The 17,395-nt window shown below is 51.3% G+C and overlaps 1 protein-coding gene across 5 annotated transcripts in view; it reads right to left on the bottom strand.

The window, feature by feature from the left end:
- The window catches only part of Taok3 (TAO kinase 3), a 183,082-nt gene that overhangs the window by 22,762 nt on the left and 142,925 nt on the right, over positions 1 to 17,395 (bottom strand). For 4 of the 5 annotated variants that reach the window (XM_028878825.2, XM_028878824.2, XM_037198641.1 and 1 more), the window contains 4 exons: positions 16,460 to 16,594; positions 5,942 to 6,178; positions 3,943 to 4,071; positions 442 to 645 (listed from right to left, as the gene is read on the bottom strand). In XM_028878825.2, coding sequence (XP_028734658.1) covers positions 442 to 645; positions 3,943 to 4,071; positions 5,942 to 6,178; positions 16,460 to 16,594 — 705 coding nt within the window. Of the gene's footprint in view, positions 1 to 441; positions 646 to 3,942; positions 4,072 to 5,941; positions 6,179 to 16,459; positions 16,595 to 16,839; positions 16,856 to 17,395 lie in introns of those variants that run through there. The other variant, XM_037198642.1, reaches the window with a different exon arrangement.

The raw sequence follows: 17,395 nt of genomic DNA, 5'->3' as shown, positions 1-17,395 counted from the left end.
GACTTCGGCAGACAGGTGCTGCTTGGTAGCCCCTGGTGTCTGTCATAGAGCCTGGCACAAAGGAGGCGCTCTGTGGGCACTGGATGACAGCGAACGCGATGATGCGCAGAGCATCACTCCGTCATTTAAGTGTTTCTTGTAGAATCACGAAACCTAGGGCTCTGACAAGGAGGCTGGAAGCGGAAGCTCCGCCCTCCCTCCCCCATACCCCTGCTTCGTGTGATAGGATGCACGTGCACCTTCGTTATAACACTGCTTTTCACCCATTTAAGGCTGGTCCTTATGCTGAAAATTATCGGCTTTCTCTGATCGGAGGTGACGTCATCCCCTGACACGTTTTGCGTAGGACCCCTGCCTTGTGCGAACGGCTAAGGATTTAGGAACGGAATGGAGGAGACGGACCCCCCACTGCCCCTCAGACGGCTTCGGAGTGACAAATACCTCCCGAATGTTCTGCTGTTCCACCTCATGGCGCTTGATCATTATTTTCCGCTTGAAGAAGCGACAGTTTCTGTCATAGTACAGTCTCTGCTGAGTGAGCAGGTGGGCTTCCTCCTCGGCCTGCGTGTGCTGCAGGTTCTCTTTATGCTTCGATATCCGCTCCTGCTTCTCCTTCTTGGGTGTGCTATGGTCCTCGTTCATTTCCTTAAAACGACAACACAAACAGGGGCTGGAGAGCTGGCTCAGCGGTGAAGAGCACTGGCTGCTCTCCCAGGGGTCCTGAGTTCAAGTCCCAGCAACCACATGGTGGCTCACAACCATCTGAAATGAGATCTGGTGCCCTCTTCTGGCCTGCAGGGATACATGCAGGCAGAACACTGTATACATAATAAATAAATAAACCTTAAAAAAAAAAACAAAAAAAAAAAAAAAACAAAACCCACAAACATATCCAGGCCCATCAAACGGGATGGCACCGAGGACAGGTCAGATCATGGAGATGGTGGGTGTGGATCTCAACACAGAAAGGCTTTGTGGTACACACTCCCCCCCCCCCCCCCCCCCCCCGCAATTGTCTTCTCCCCAATTACTTGAGTGTTAAGTGAGGGGGTATTGAGTTTGTCTCCATCTGTCTTCTCACGCTCAGAGATCATGTATTCAGTCATCAGCCATCGACTCTAAGCCCTGACCACAGGGTTAGCAGGCGGCAGGTGACCAAGGGATCCCGGCACCTTGACACTCGAGGGTTGAACAACCCAGAGTCCAAACCGGATTTCAGAGCCGCGGAAAGGAATGAGATGACTGTCAAAAACCTGCCTTCGAGGGAAGGACCGGCGTCCTCCAAGAGGATTTGGTGGAAAGCATTTGACCTGACTAACAGCTATGTGGACATCGGAAGGGACGAACGGGAGGTAAGTAGGGGACAGAGGCTGACGGAGGGCACAGCCTGGGAAAAACTCTTGCATGGGGTGGAATTAATTCAGTCAAGAAGTGACTGGAGGCAATGGCCTGTGGGGTCTCACGGGCCACGAGGCCGGTCGGCCCAGGGACGTGTAGACCAAGTTCAGATTGGTGTTTTACTCAGTTCTAGGGACTGAGCCCAGGGACTCAGACATGCTGGGCAAGCACTCTACCCGTGAGCTACATCCCAAGCCCACCCAGGACCTTGGGTCTGGGAAAACGGCTGTTCTGTATGTGGGAGTTGCCGTCACGAGGAAGTGGATGCTGGCTGCCGTGTGGAGAGGCAGGACCAGGACCAGCTGTGCAGGCAGCTGGGAGTCTCCCGGGAAGGTCAGGCTGGGGGACACAGAGTGGCTTGGAATGAGGAGGAGGTAGAAGAAGCTTAAAGAGAAGTCGATGGGTTTCCGAGTTAGGAAGGGACTCTGCAGATGTGGTTAAGTTCCAGGACAAAAAGAATTGTGCTTCATCTGGGATCAGAGAGCGAGGAAACCACGCATAGGAAATCTCCACTCTGGCTTCCCAGGATACATGGGCAATGTGAAGAGGGCTGCCTACCGCAAGATCTGGGACGCTAGCCTGGAGTGGGCAAGAGGACACTTCTGGAGAGCATACAGAGTACCGACCTTCGTTCATACCAACGAACTTGACCTAGGTTTGGTTAACCCTCCTCACACATCTGAAACCACTTGTTTTTCTTAATGATTGTTAAAACCCACCATTACTTAGGTTAGTTTTGCCCTCTGCCACCGATAAGTCCTTGTAAATCAGACAGCCTGCGACAGACAGGCTGAATGATGTCTCTTTATGCCACGACGTCACCCCAAGGTTCGGCGTGAGCCCCGCGTTTGCATGTCTGAGCTCAAATGTGACCATAAACAGTCACTCCAAAATCAAGACTGGATTATTACTGTCCTTCCCATACTGCTCTGGTTGGTCCACACGTGAAATTCTAGAGGTATCTGAACACACGCGATGAGCATGCTCTGCTCATAAGTGGCTGAGGCCACCTCAGGTTGACTTTGGACCTGCTTCTCTCCAGGAAAAGGCCCAAACCTTTTACATTATCTAAGTCTGGTGACCCAAAGCTAACCCGAGGACTGGGTTGGGAGTGGGACAGGACTCCGGGATAGATGTTTGGTGGGGAATCTTTTAAAGGTATCTCAGTCGACCCCCAACATCCTGGTGTTGCAAATGCCCAAGATGGGCAGTCATACTTGTAGAGGGTGGCCTCGAGAGCAGGAACAAATACGTAGAGTTTATAAAGGAGGAAGTATTTGGAGTTGAGGGAAAGAGCAAAATTTCCTATTGAAAAAAAAAAAATCAAAGCAACCTCCAAGATCCAGCAAGATCTTGCCACCACAAAAGAAAAATACAAACGAAAAGCTGAAGAAAATGCGGGAACCTTTTCTTCCCTGGGCTATTTCTATTTCCTCTCTGGTTTTCAGGACTCAGAGAGTCAGAGACCCCCAGCATTCAGACAGCGTGGATCAGCTGCAGCAACGTCTTTGCTGGGCAGAGCCTGAGATCCTCTGGATATCCTACCCACTCCCTCGCAGATCGCACACTAGGTCCTGTGCCCTTTACCCGCCAATCAGATGGTGGGCTCTAGCAGAAGACGTCACTAGGGCAGGGCCCCAGGCTGTGCTTTATTAAACCTCGGGGGACGCTCTTAAGTCCATCTGCGCTCTTCGGCCAAACGTTCTGGAATCGTCTAGTCACGTGGCAAATAGACTCACGTATCATACACAGTCTTGGGCAACACCAGACATGCTCTCTGCTTTTATGGTGTTTAGCAGAGAAGTAAGGACTTTGAATAATTAGTAAAAAAAAAAAAAAAACAACTCTAGTTTTGTGAAATGGGAGAAGTGTATCTTAGCCGAGGTGGTTAGGAGAGGCCTCTCTGGGGAAATAATATTTGAGTTAAGATTTCAATAATCGATCCTAACTCTTACAAGGAGGAGGAATGAATTGGGCAGAACTGCAGATGGGGTAAAGAAATGCCACGTGTAAAGGCCTCGGGAGGGAGAACTTGTTACATCTGAGGAACTGAAGGGTATCCTGGGGATGCAGCAGCCTTGAGGAGGCTGGGGTGGGGAAGGGAGGTGAGGGGAGACTGGTGGTTAACCACGTGGGGTCTTCAGAACTTTGACCTTCTCTGAGAACAATGGGAAGATGGTTGGTTTTCCAAGGCCGAGATGCGTTTAAATGGCTTAAATCTACTTCTTTGGCTGATGTGTGGAGAAAGGTTTGGAGAATGGTCCCACCTTAGATCAATGATTCCTGAAATGCAGCCCCTCGCTCAGCGACATTGGTGTCCCATGGGATTTGTCGGAAAGGTGAGTTTTCAAACTCTACCCCAGGCCTATGAAGACGGGAGGATGGAGGGGTCTGCCGATCTCGGCTTTACTAAGCCTTCCGAGGATTCTAATGAGAAGTCAGGGCTGCTGAATTCTAAAGCCGATCCCAGGGCAAGATGGGCCATTTCAAGCTCTTAGCCAGTTCAAAGTGCAGGTGACCTCAGGTGCAGGCATCCTTACTTACCTCTTTTATTTTTTCCTTACAAATCTTGTACTGCTTCTTCTGACTTTCTAAGAAAGTTGTCAAGTCCTTCTTCTGCTGGGCCAGAATCTGCTGCTGGAACTTCTTCTCATCTGCTGCGGCTACCTTCGCCTGAGAGGACGACAGAGGTGGCCGAGGTCAGCCTGAGCTCCCCAGACTCAGCTGTCCATGAGTGCCAGACAATGTCACCCCTGGACAGAGAACGAAAGACTATCTATCTAAAGATATGCCTTCCAAGCCAGGTAGGTTGTGGTGGTGGTGATGGTGCACGCTTTTAACCCCCAGGCAGGGGCAGGTGGATCTCTGTGAACTCAAGGCCAGCCTGGTCTACATAGCAAGTTCCAAGACCACCAGGGCTGTTACACAGAGAAACCTTGTCTCCAAAGAAACACAAAAAAGATAATGCCTTCTGTGGCTCTTCTGCATCTTAAAAATACATTCCCAATGATAGGGGAGATATGAAGGTAGATCAGATATGAAGGTGCCTCTGTGTGTGTGTGCACATATGTGTGTGGATGCATGTGGACACCAGAGGCCAATCTCAGGTGTTGTTCTATGAGGGCCACACACATTTTTTCTTTATTCACCCACTATATATATATATATATATATATATATATATATATATATATATATTTATTTATGCGAATGTGGTGTACGAGCATGGGGGAGGTGCTTGTGCTTGAGTGTGCACACTCCTGGAGGCCAGAGGAGGACATAGATGTCCTGCTCTATCCCTCTCCACCTTACTGGTTTGAGCCATGGTCTTGTGCTGAGTCTGAAACTAGACTAGCGCCCAGCGAGCCCCTGTGATCTTCTGGTCTCCATCTCTACCACACTGGAGTTACAGGTGTGCATACAGCCATGCCCATGTAGGGCGCTGGGACCCGAACGCAGGTCCTCACGCTTGCTTGGTAAGTGCTCTTATTTATTGAACCATCCCTCGCCCCCACCCCACCCCACCCCATCCCTCTCCCCACCCCACCCCTCACCCCCACCCATCATCTTGGTTTCAGAGACAAGGTCTCCCATTGGTCTGAGGTTTACCACCGATTAGGTTAAGCTGGCTAGCCAGTGGGTCCCACATATCTGCCTGTCTCATCTGCCTGTCTCCACCTTCCCTCCACCTTTTCGGTAGGTTTACAGGCATGCGACTATGCCTGGCCCATCTTTCCCTCCTAATATTAAACATTTGACAGTAATAAAGACATCATCTTGATTTGTCTTATCATTTTATCTTTTTTTCTTCTTTTTTTATGTGACAAGGCAGCATGATAGAAGCCAGGAAGGCCTTGAATTGGGAATCCTCCTGCCCGGGCACCCAAATCCCCGAGATTACAGGTGCATTCCAACACATCCAGAGAGAAGGCTTTCCAAATTAGTTTAGAGGGCCCGAGAGTGACTCTCGGGTGAGCATGCAAGAAAGTCTTGGTTCCATCCCCAGCGCTACCAAAAAATTAACTCAAATAATTACACTGGCTAAAGACCTGGATGAGGAAGAGAGATCTCTTCTCAGAAAACCCCAATCACAGCCAGCTTAACTTCCTTGTGGCCAGTGGCTGATACAGTAGCCGTCACAAGCAGGGACGGATGTTCCCCACGAAAGGGGCTGTTTGAGGAGAACAGGGGTGCGGCCGGCGCAGACGGATCGGAGCTACGCACGGTCCTCAAAGACAGTGGCATTTTGCTTCCCTTGACTGGCTCTTTGGCCACTGTGGAGGGAGCCCTGCTCTGAACACATCCGAGTGAAATCACCTGATAATTTTACCTTCCATGGCAATTTCAGGGAGGACCCCCAACCCAGCAACAGTGCCCCCCTGCTACTCCCTCCCTCTCCCTGCTGACTCTGCCACTGGTGGAGACTGGCAAGGGCTGGCAGCACCTAAAGGTCCTCCCCCCCAACCCCTGCCTCCTGGCCGCCCCCACCCCCAGCACCTGAGGGCGCCCCGCCCCCCACGCCCCCCACGCCCGGCACACTGACCTCCTTTTCTATGGTAGCCACCTGCTTCTTGGCCAGCTTCTCCAGCTCGATGGACGAGTTGTTGGCATGCGTCTCCACCTCCTTCTGGAGTTTGAGGCGGTGCTCGTCCATCTCAGCCTTCAGCTTGTTCTCCAGGGCGATCAGCTGCTTCTGGTGCTGGCGCCGCATCCGCTTGTAACCTGACATCTGTTCCCGCAACTCGTTCTCCTGCTCATGCTCATGGATCTGCCGTGTGACCTGAGGCAGGGGAGGGGCAGAGCTCGGGTCACCGGGTTGACCGGGGATGGGCTGGAGCGGGGGGTGGGGGGTGGGGTGGGGGGGTGGGGGGGTGGGCTCTGCCGGACACTCTGTCATCCTCAAAATGCCTCATCTGCTTAGCGCTTTTACACACTCACGAGGTGGGTGTTACTGTTCTCATTTAATAGAGAAATTGAGACTGGAGGCAGGTCATTCATATATCTTTAACAGTCATACACACACACACACACACACACACACACACACACACACACACACACACGGTAGTGGGGCCCTCCAGGTGAGAAGCTGTGCTTTTTCAAAGGATCATCCTAATAGGGAGAGAGACAGACAGACAGACACACACACACAAAGTTTTTTAAACTCTTATGTCTCCCTTAGCCACATCCCTAAAAGATCGACCCACAAGTTACAATTTTTTTTCCCTACGAAGGAGACAATGTCCCTATGAGTGTAGCTGGACCACTTTTCCTGATTTCATTACAAATTCAATGTCCAGCAAGCCCAAGGCTACCAGGGGAGCCTGCAGCCTGGGTATCTCGTCTCCTCCTCTGACCCTTCTGGGAATTTCTGGCCTCCTTCATTAGCTCCCCGTCCCCATACCCCCCACCCCATGGAGCCATCCATCACTTCCTTCTCCTTTTCCCTATTTTAGAAAAGCCCTTGGATTTCAGCATCAGGATGCTAACTTTACTTTTCACAGCATCGTCTGGCTACTTCCCTTCCCCACTTCCCCCCCAAAACAAGTTTTCCTGGAAAATCCCGCGCTATTAACGCCCTGCACTGTTTGTAGTTTGTGGGTCAAACTGTGTTCCACGGATGGCGCACCTCTCAGAAGGGTGTCCCTGCACTCTCCACTGGGCCCTTGCTATAGAGCAGAGGATCTCAACCTGTGGGTTGTGACCCCTTAGGGGTTGTATATCATATATCCTGCACATCAGATAGTTATGTCTAGTTTCAGATTCTTAACAAGTAGCACAATTACAGTTATGAAGTATGAAGTGACAATGAAAGTGATGTGATGGGGGGGGGTGTCACCACGACATGAGGGACTGTGTTAAAGGGTCACAGCGATGGGAAGGGTGTTCCAGAACCGCTGCTGTAGAGGGAGGACTGTCCTGGGAGCGGACTTTAATCTTTCCTGATGAGCGGACATGCGGCTTCCTATGCATGCCTCACTTGGAAGGACATTCCTCTCCAGGACGGAGAGCAGAGGATATTTTAAGGCTAGCCGACAAAGAACATCCTGGCATCACCCTAAAGCCCTCTAGTACTCTGAGAGAAATGAGTGATATGTTTCGCCGCTACAATACCAAGTGATCTATTTATTTATTTATATTCTGGGTACTGGAAAGGAAACTAAGGTTGCCAGTGCTAGCCTGCCCTTTATGCAGGCTGGTCTCAACGCGCTCCATCCTTCTCTTTTAGACAGGTATGTTTACACCATGTTTGCCCCCTCCCCCCCGATGCTGGGAGTGAGACACTAGCATGTTCTCTACCCCTGAGCTAAACCCCCAGACATCTTTTTTTTTCCCCTTCTGGAGTCAGGGTGTCCCTGTGTAGCCCAGGGGCCTTGACCTTCAGGGAGAGCCTACGGCCTCTGTTTCCCGAGTACCAGGATTAGCAACCCATCTCACTGCACCTAGTCCCTTTATTATTTTCTTAAATGTATTTATATCTGGATAGAGGGAAACACAGAAGTATTTTGAGATATGTGTATAAGGTTCAATCCCATATGCTTATATCACACACGAGGATGACTTTAGGGAAAAACAAAATAAAAACAGCCCCTTTTGAAATCAGATTCTCCCCGCACCCCCCCCCCAAACAAGTACCATGGCCATGTCCAGGTAGACATATTTTATCCAGATATTAACTTTTCACTTTAGTATTCCCTCGTGTGTGTGTGTGTGTGTGTGTGTGTGTGTGTGTGTGTGTGTGTGCACAATCACGCACGAATGTGGGCATGGAGGGCAGGCTTTCTCTATCATTCTCCTTATTTTTTGAGAGAGGGTCTCTCACTCAGCCTGGAGCTCACTATTTTGGCTAGGCTGGCTTGCCGGGGGAGGCATGGCAGTCCTCAGGTCTCTACCTCCCCAGTGTGCTGAGGTCCCAGGCGCAGACTACAGTGCCTGGCTTTCACATGGGTGCCAGGATCTGAGCTTCTTCGCAGCAGGCGCTCTATCCACTGAGTCATCTCCCCAGCCCTCTGGAATTCCCTCTTTAATGAGATTCCCAGAGGGAGCCAGGGCTTACCCTAACGCCGCCATCGCGATGCATCCAAACCCTGCACATGTCCCGGCCCGCAGCTGACAACTCTGGGATGACTAACCTTATGCCAGGAGGCCTCATGACGGACTGGGAAGGAGGCGAGGGACGTTTCCTGTCTTACCAGGGCCTGGGTCCCTGCAAACAGGGTGGTCCCACTGCCTGTCTTATCACACCCAGCTCAAATGTGTGACAGAGGCAACTGGCAGAGCCCAGCACGCCCTCCTTGTACCTGGCTGTCTTCCAGGAGGGCAGCTTTGCTTTTGGCGCCCCCCACGGTTAGGAGAATCACCTTCCTCAGACTCCAAACACAACCTTCCATTTGTCACCACCGAGCTTCCTGACTTTCAGACCGTCTTCCGGGGCACATACGGAGAGGGGTGTTTTGATATGAGGTCTCTATCTGTAGCTCAGGGTGACCTCTGACTCCCAGGTAGGAGGTTGGCAGGCGTGAGCCACCAAGGTAGACACACACAAGCTTAAGCGAAAGTATGAGCAATGGCCAGTTGTGAAATGCAATGTGAGATATAGTGATCATTTGTTAATTAGGTTATGAATTCTCATTTCACTTTTACACCATGTGTCTGAAGAGCATACTGTTTGGTCAATAGCATTTAAAAAAGCTGGTAATTTGGGGCTGGAGAGATGGCCCAGCCGTTAAGGGCCCTGGTTGTCCTTCCAGAGGACATGAGTTTAATTCCCAGCACCCACATGGCAGCTCACACCTGTCTGTAACTCCAGCTCCAGGGCATCTGACACCCTCACACAGACATACACGTAGGCGAAACACCCATGAACGTGAAATAAAAAATAAATTATATATTAAAAAACTGATAATTTCATATACTTTATATGTACTTTATAATTTATCTTTTGGACTTGTGTCCGTGTGTGTGGTGGATGAAGTTGTTAGTATGGGTGTGTGCACACGTTTGTGAGTTTGCCTGCCTGCTGACGTGTGCGGAGGCCGGAGGGGAGGCTGACACTGGATAGCTCTCCCAAACCTCTCTCTATGTTTATTTTTTGAGACAGGGTCTCTCGGTGAGTCTGAAACTCATGAACCCTGCTAGATTGGCTGGCCAAAGTCTGCCATGGATCTGCCTTTTGCTACCCCTTCTGTGTTGAGGTTACAGGGACATGCCACTGGGTTCTGGGGATCTGAACTCTGGTCCTCACGCTAATAAAGCAGACACTTTACTGTGTAGCCTGGTCAGGCCCCAAACTTGTTACTTTGCCTCCTCAGCCTCTCAGGTACTGAGGCTCTAGGCTGCCACACTTGTGGCTACAGACTACCACCCTGATATTCTTTCTCTCTCTCTCTCTCTCTCTCTCTCTCTCTCTCTCTCTCTCTCTCTCTCTCTCTCTCTCTCTCTCTCTCTCGTGTTGTTTTCTTTTGCAATGGGGTCTCACCGTGCAGCCCTGGCTGGCCTGGAACTCACTATGAAGGCTCTGTTCTCCAGCGTGCTGGGATTAAAGGCTTGCATCAACACACCCAGCTACTTCTTTAATTTTTATACACCGTGGGCCCACAGTTCTTGAACTTCCTGAGGGACCCCATCATCAAGGCAGATAGATAGTGATCATTCTCTGTTATAAAGACACCAAAGGAAACCCTCCCCCCCCAAAAAAAGTCAAAGCTGGGGAGAACAGTAAGTCTGAATCACACATTGAGTGTGAAGCTGAAAAGAAGCTATGGGATGTGGTGACTACAGTTTTACAAGGGCATCTCAATGGGACCAAATGTAAGCGGGAAGTGCCACGGTGCCATGCCACAGGCTGCTGGGAGAAAACACCCATTCTGTCCTAATTATGACCTTGGGCGAACACTTGACCTCTTCAAGTCTTTTGATGCTTCCTTAGGGAAAGTGGGGTGAGCCCAGTTCTCCTCAGTGTGGTGGACTGGGTGGGGTGGCCTGTGTCAACGTGCCGAGGAGCCTCTGACTCGAGGGGACAAGAATGACCTGTTGCTCCCCTGCTCTCCCCCGCCAGCCCCGGAGAAATGTCTCCCCCATGCCTCTGCTTCGGGGCGGGGGGGGGGGCAGGTCTAGCTTTCAACAAGTGGACAGGAGAGAAAGGGCTTCGTTTCATTTTCATTCTTAGACAGAGTCTTGCTCTGTAGACCAGGCTGGCCTGGAACTCACAGAGATCCACCTGCCTCTGCCTGCCGAGTGCTGGGATTAAAGGCATGCGCCACCAATCCTGGTGGGAGAGCACATTTAACAATGCAATCACCTCTGGCCAGTGTGTGGGCTTTAAGGGGGAATCACGACAGAACACGTGCTTAGCATGCATGAGGCCCTGGCTTCTGTACTAACACCTGCTCCCGCCCCCAACTAAAAAGGGATTAAGTATGTGTATTTCCCACTGTGTCCCGCATGTGCTCTACCCACTGAGCTATACTCCTAGGCCACATATAACTTCCGAGTCAGAATTACTGCTCACCTCACATACCTGGAATAGAGACACTATAACAAATAAGCAACAGCTAAGGAGTCGTAGCCAGGAGGCCTGCAACACCTTTTAAAGGAAGATTCCAGTTGCTCAACACACTACCCTGTTTAATACTAGAAGACCTGGCTCCGAAGCAAACCGTTTCACCTACAGCCCAGAACACGCCCCCCACGCGCGAGCATGAAGGCTGACAGGAACCACTCAACAATAGGCTTCGAGGGACCAAAGCCCATGAGCAGGATGAAGTCTTCCTAAGGAGCAGAGCAGTGGACACAGCGGAAGTGGTCACCTCAGCGCTGAGCAGCAATCACCCGCCAGCAAGTTCTCGGAGAGAATATGGTGAGTGCCTTGGGTTGGCTGCGGAGCCTCGACAAGACGCCCTTCAGAACACCCGAGGGAAGGTGTTTTAAGTTCTCCACTAACAGCTGAGGGATACCAGGAGATTTCTACATTCTGTCTGTCTGTCTGTCTCTCTCTCATACACACACACACACACACACACACACACACACACACACACACACACACAGAGAGAGAATAAGTGACACTCATCATTTTTTTGAAAAACGGGAGCTAGGATCTCCTTATGTAGCCCAGGCTGGTCTTGAACTCGAGCTCTTCCCGACTCTGTTTCCCGTGTAGGGGCACCACAGGTTGCACTACGACACCCAGCTAAAACGCACACTTCTCAATCCCAATCCTCATGTGGCAGTGGCTGTAGGGACGTCACTCATTCAACTATGTGTTTCCTGAGGGAGTGGCCATGTGGGTTGGACGTATTGATTGACAGACAGCACAGGTGAAGGAAACTGGGATCAAATAGTGAGTTAAGCAGGCAGGCCATGGGAAAAAAGTATGTAATATTCATGTGTGTGCACGCATGTGTGATATGTACATGTCCATCTGGGTGTGTACAGAGGCCAGGGGTCAACATGTCGGTGTTCTCCACCTTATTTTTTTTTCGGGGGGGGGAGGGGATGAACACATGAATTCAGCTCGGCTGGCTGGCCACTGAGCTCCAGGGATCTGCCCATCCCTACTCTTGCCCCTGCCCTGCCCCGCCCCCGCCTGAGAACTGGTGGCACAGAGTCACAGGTGGCTGGCTGCATGGGTGCAGGGAATCTGAACCTCACTGGCTGAGTTGTCCTCCTAGCCCTGAGATTTGCGGCGTATCGATAACGCATCCTCTGGTGCACCGTCCGGAAGGAGACATTTTCGAACTTAGCTTAGCTTAGCGCTGGGCTCCTGAGAGGCGCCACAGGAGCGGGCCACACTCACTGAGATGAGTTCAACAGCTTGACAGCGCCTCAAACGTTCCAGATGCAGATCCCTCCCCGCCTCCTAGGCATTTTTCCTCTCAGTCTGATGAGGCCAAGTGAGAGAACCAGCAGGACAGGGATGGAACAACGGTTTCTCTTCCATGTTTTTCTGAGGAGCTTAAACCAGACTTTCCTCTCATGCCCTCTCCCTAACGTGTGGTCTCTTACAAACTCGCTCGGTGGCCAGACCATTCCTTTCCAACGAGCCTTCCTGTAGGAGGCAACCAATGAGCCATCCGGTAGACACGGGTGACCCTGATGCTCTTTATGACACCGTCTGCTACAGAAGCTGCCAGGGACCCAGAACATGGCAACATTTGAGGAAGTGACTTCAAACACCCAAACAGCCAGAATTGCTCTCATGGGTCAGTCGCAGAACGCAAACACTGGGCGTGCCATTCACCGGCAGTAAGACCCAAGGAGGGTCCCCCTCCAAGGGCCAAGGACCCGGAGAGACAGTTCTGAAGAACGACATAAACTGCTCTCTTCTAGACAACAGACCAGCTCAAACCACACTTTCTCACAGAGGGTCGGAGAAAGGCAGAGAAAGGCCATGACGTTCCTTTCCTTCTCTGAGGTCTACACGAGGCTGGGAAAGGCTGCTCACGGGAGGCTCGAAAGAAGAAGCTGTGTTCTAAAGCCCCACCATGGCTTGCTTCTCCCTTGTCCCACAAGCAACAGAAGAGCAGTGTGTGGAACCCAGAACACTCTGTTTTAAGGTGCCCAGAGAACCACACCCCCAGGAGCAAGAGCCCACAGCTCATGACCACCATACTCCCAAGAGCAAGAGCCCACGGCTCATGGCCACCACACACCCAGGAGCAAGGGCCCACGGCTCATGGCCACCACACACCCAGGAGCAAGAGCCCACGGCTCATGGCCACCACACACCCAGGAGCAAGAGCCCATGGCTCATGGCCACCACACACCCAAGAGCAAGAGCCCATGGCTCATGACCACCACACACCCAGGAGCAAGAGCCCACGGCTCATGGCCACCACACACAGCTTATGACCACCACACACCCAGGAGCAAGAGCCCATGGCTCATGACCATCACACACCCAGGAGCAAGAGCCCACGGCTCATGGCCACCACATACCCAGGAGCAAGAGCCCACGGCTCATGGCCACCACACACCCAAGAGCAAGAGCCCACAGCTCATGACCACCACACACCCAGGAGCAAGAGCCCACGGCTCATGGCCACCATACCCCCAGGAGCAAGAGCCCACAGCTCATGGCCACCACACACCTCATTCAGAGACACAACACAGAGAGCCATACTGAGTGAGAGGAGGCAGTGTCCAGCGAGGGCCTCCTGTAGGTTTGTGTGGAAAAGGTGGGTTCATGAGACGCATCTGAGAAGTGGTAAGTGTGGGCGTGGGTTGGCAAGTCAAGTGAAAGACGTTCTCAGCACATACTGAGCGCACAATGGAAGAGTGAGCTTGTGTGTTTCTGTCTGTGCTCTTTGCCTGGTCACGTCCAGATCTCGGTGACTGGTCAGCAGCCACCAGAGGGAAACCACGGAGAAAGGGTACGATCCAATCCAGCCGATGAACCCATGGTTGACACACCAACCCATCAGTCTAGTATTGCCATCGACTGTCAGTTTGACCCGTGGCTTGACTACCAATGAGAGGATCCCCGCTGTCCCATGACCCTGCGCTTAATGAAATGCTATTTACACTACCTTAGTCCTTTTCACTTGAACTGGGATCTATGGAAAAAAAAATAGGATGTGTGATCCATTTTCTAAAATCACACACTTCTTTCCACTATTCTAGTGTCTTGGCTTGGACAGTCCTTGGGTTAAGTGTCTGAGACCATGTGGTGAGGGGCAGGACTGAAGGACTTGATAATACACATGAACATAGCCGTGGCAATAGTTAGACGGCCCCAAATGGGACACAGACACAACCATCCAATGCCACACTCCATTCTTCCCTTCATTCCTTTATTCGTCTCCCTCAAAATTTGCCAGCTACTCAGAAGAACTTCCAAGGATACCATCATGACCCGGACAGCATCCCGTCTGGAGAGGGGATGCCGCTGGTCTCTGTGCCTAGAGCGTCAGCTGCCGCCCCACCCAAACCCAGGTTTCTCGGTCTCTAGGTCAGGATTGGAACAGAGACCTTTTGACACATCAGAATTCCACCGGAGGGATGGACCACAGCCGTTTCCTGCACTGGGGGTGGGGTGGGGTGGGTTACTCTGAAGCTTGGAGCATCCAGGGAGGCTTCCAAGGGCTCTCTGCTCATAGCCTGAAGTGGCCTGGCAGGGGAGCGGCTTCTGTTAGCCACTGAGAAGGCGGCTGTGGTGGCTGGAGCCCACGCCGAGCGGCCCCGGAGGGAGTTTTCAGAGGCCGGCATGAGACTACACCAGCATGGCTGTAGTAATGAAGGGCGGGAGGAGAGAGTCATGAATATATGATGTGGGAAGGAGGGCGTGGCTTGAGGGAAAGCAGAGAACCTGTCCCACAATGGGGGGGAACTGCTGGGGCTGGGGTTCACCTCCCTGCAGCCTGCCCCTGCTGCGAGGGCTCCCCACGGCCTCTCTTCCCACTCCTCGGAGAGCAGGTGGGGGTCCAGGGGACGAGCCCCCCGGGAGCCTGTGGTGAGTAGTCACAGCCTTCTTGTCAGACACCGTGGCACGGAGGCAACTGTGGACAGCCCCACCATGTTCTAGCGGATTCGCAGGCGTGTTTTGGGAGATGCTTGCCAAGCATTAGCAGCCACAGAGTGGACATTTTGAGATCTCCGTCACACGGCAGGGTGTTCCTTTCAGATGAAAAATTGCCCATTAAAGAGGTTACAAGAAACTTCAGCATCAAAGAACTCGGGAGTGGGATTCTTTATGAACAGACTACGTTAAACTGTGTGATTTTTTTTTTTTTCCCCTGACATGGAGTGGGCATGAGCAATAGACTGCCGCTATCGTCTCCATTTTCCTCCCATTTGCTCTTTCAAAGATTATAATGCCTTCCAAATCTCAAACATCACTGGAGCCTTTAAAAAAGGACTTGGTGGGGTGGGGGTGGGGGGGATAAAAGTAGAAATCAGGTTTGAAAAATAGGACAAGAAAAAACCGATTATTTCTGGGTCGGCCTCAGATGATGTCATCATGGGTTCTGGATGTAACGGCCAAGCAGTGTACAGTAACTCTTCCCGCTCATGTGACCTCTAACATATCCATTTGGGCAAAACAACTAATATTTCAATCATTTTCCTGCCGGAGAAGTGCGATTCAGGTGGAATGGCTGAAAGAGAGTTCCAAAGGCTAAGGATGAAATGGGGAGAGGGAGAGGGAGAGACGTGTGTGTGTGTGTGTGTGTGTGTGTGTGTGTGTGTGTGTGTGAGCGCGCACGCGCACGCGTGGGGGGCCGAGGGGAGGAGGCATGAAAACTAAGTCTTCCTGCGCACACCCCTTTTGCTACTACAAGGGCACCCGGCAATCACATTCGCAGTAGTAAAAATGCTGAGGAATCCGACAGCCCCTCGGCTCCCACAGCGGCTGCCAGCCTCCCCTACAAAGCCCTCCTCGCTTTATGGCTCTCAGGAAATTCTTCAGGGGTTAAATGGGGGAAGCTCGGCCACTACCACCATTGCAATAAATAAATGAATGAACCAGAACGAACCAGTGGACTGTCCCTGGGAAGCAAGTGTCTGATTTTTCTACAATTATAGATGGTAGCCGGCAACCATATATACATATTTTTTTTTAAATCGTGTTTTACCTTTTGGGGTGTGTGTGTGTGTGTATGTATGTATGTGTATCATAGAGACACACATGCACCTATATAAAAAGAAGCATAGTGCCCTACACACATCCATATCTTAAAAAATATTTTTAGAATTATTTATTTTGATTAAAACACAGATCGCTTAAAAAAAAAATTGGTCATGCCAGCAACTCATCCCCAAACCTTATATTTTACATATACAGCACACACACACACACACACACACACACACACACACACACACACATCACAGAGGCTTTTTTTTTTATGCCATAGACAATGCTAAATATCTCAGATCAGGTTGCTATGCCAACAGATTTCTTCCCCCCCCTAAAATGAATAAAATTATTTGGAGGGAGACAACATCCCTGGCTGCTTTTCCTCCCATCCATGAAGCCGAGGGAGGCTCAGGGAGGGCCAGAGGCTGCCAGACAGGGAGGAGGGGAAGGCAAGGGAAGGTGGGGAGAGCAGCATCGGCTTACCAAAGACGCGGATTTGATCGTGGCAAAGCGCTCTCGGTTCCGATAGTGGAGGGCCTGGCTCTGAACTGACTGGGTAGGCCGCGGCTCAGGCCTGGGATCGCCGTGGCCCGCCTCATCCCTTACGAATACATGATCCTGCAGAAATGGATGAAGAGAAGGAGGAAGTCCAGCTGCGCTCTTTCCTCGCCGGCTGCCTCTCTCTCACCCCTCTTTCTGAACAAGCACCGCTGTTTGAAATGCATAGTTCAGCTTCTCTAGTCCCCGCAGCTCCCACGGTATAAAATGAATAAGCAACACATTGCAGCCTTCGGTTAGGAATGTCAGCTGATCGCTCGTGGGATGCCTTCTGACTCCCTGGCAGGCTTTTTTCCCCCCTTTACCTCCGGAATCACATAGATGCAAACGCAAAAAGGAAGGGGAGAGAAGAGAATGGCGCGGCCGGACGACGCTTCAGCACGGTCTGCCTAAAACGCGGTGACCAGATAATTCCTTTAAAAATGTCATGTCCGTGTCTGGCGGGGAGGATGCTGGTGGCTTTTAACATAAAAGCGAGCCTCCGCCTCATTCCCTTGAAAGAGCTGCGTTGTCAATTGAATTGGATCTGTGAGCTGGTCGGTGGGGTCATCCTTCTTCTGGGGGTGGGGTGGGGGGATCAGGGGAGGCTTGTGGCCAGCCGCCTCTCTGTCTTGTGCTGGGAAGATTCGGCAGTCACTGAGGGATCCTGCTTTCCAGTCATGATCGTACACAGTTCTAGCACCTTCTCTCTACAGCTTCTGAAAGGATTTTTTTTTTTTTTTTTTTTTTTTTTTTTTTTTTTTTTTTTTTTTTTTTTTAGATTTAAAGAGACAGGCGTACAATTCCAAACCAAATGATACTTTCACAAACGGTCCCTCAACTCGGGCATCGGTATGCCAGCAGACTCAGCGAGGCTGGTAT

This window comes from Peromyscus leucopus, chromosome 23 (assembly GCF_004664715.2).
Source record: "Peromyscus leucopus breed LL Stock chromosome 23, UCI_PerLeu_2.1, whole genome shotgun sequence".
NCBI lineage: Eukaryota > Metazoa > Chordata > Mammalia > Rodentia > Cricetidae > Peromyscus > Peromyscus leucopus.
Note: the sequence above shows the minus strand (reverse complement) of the source record. Positions and strands in the feature narration are given on the sequence as shown.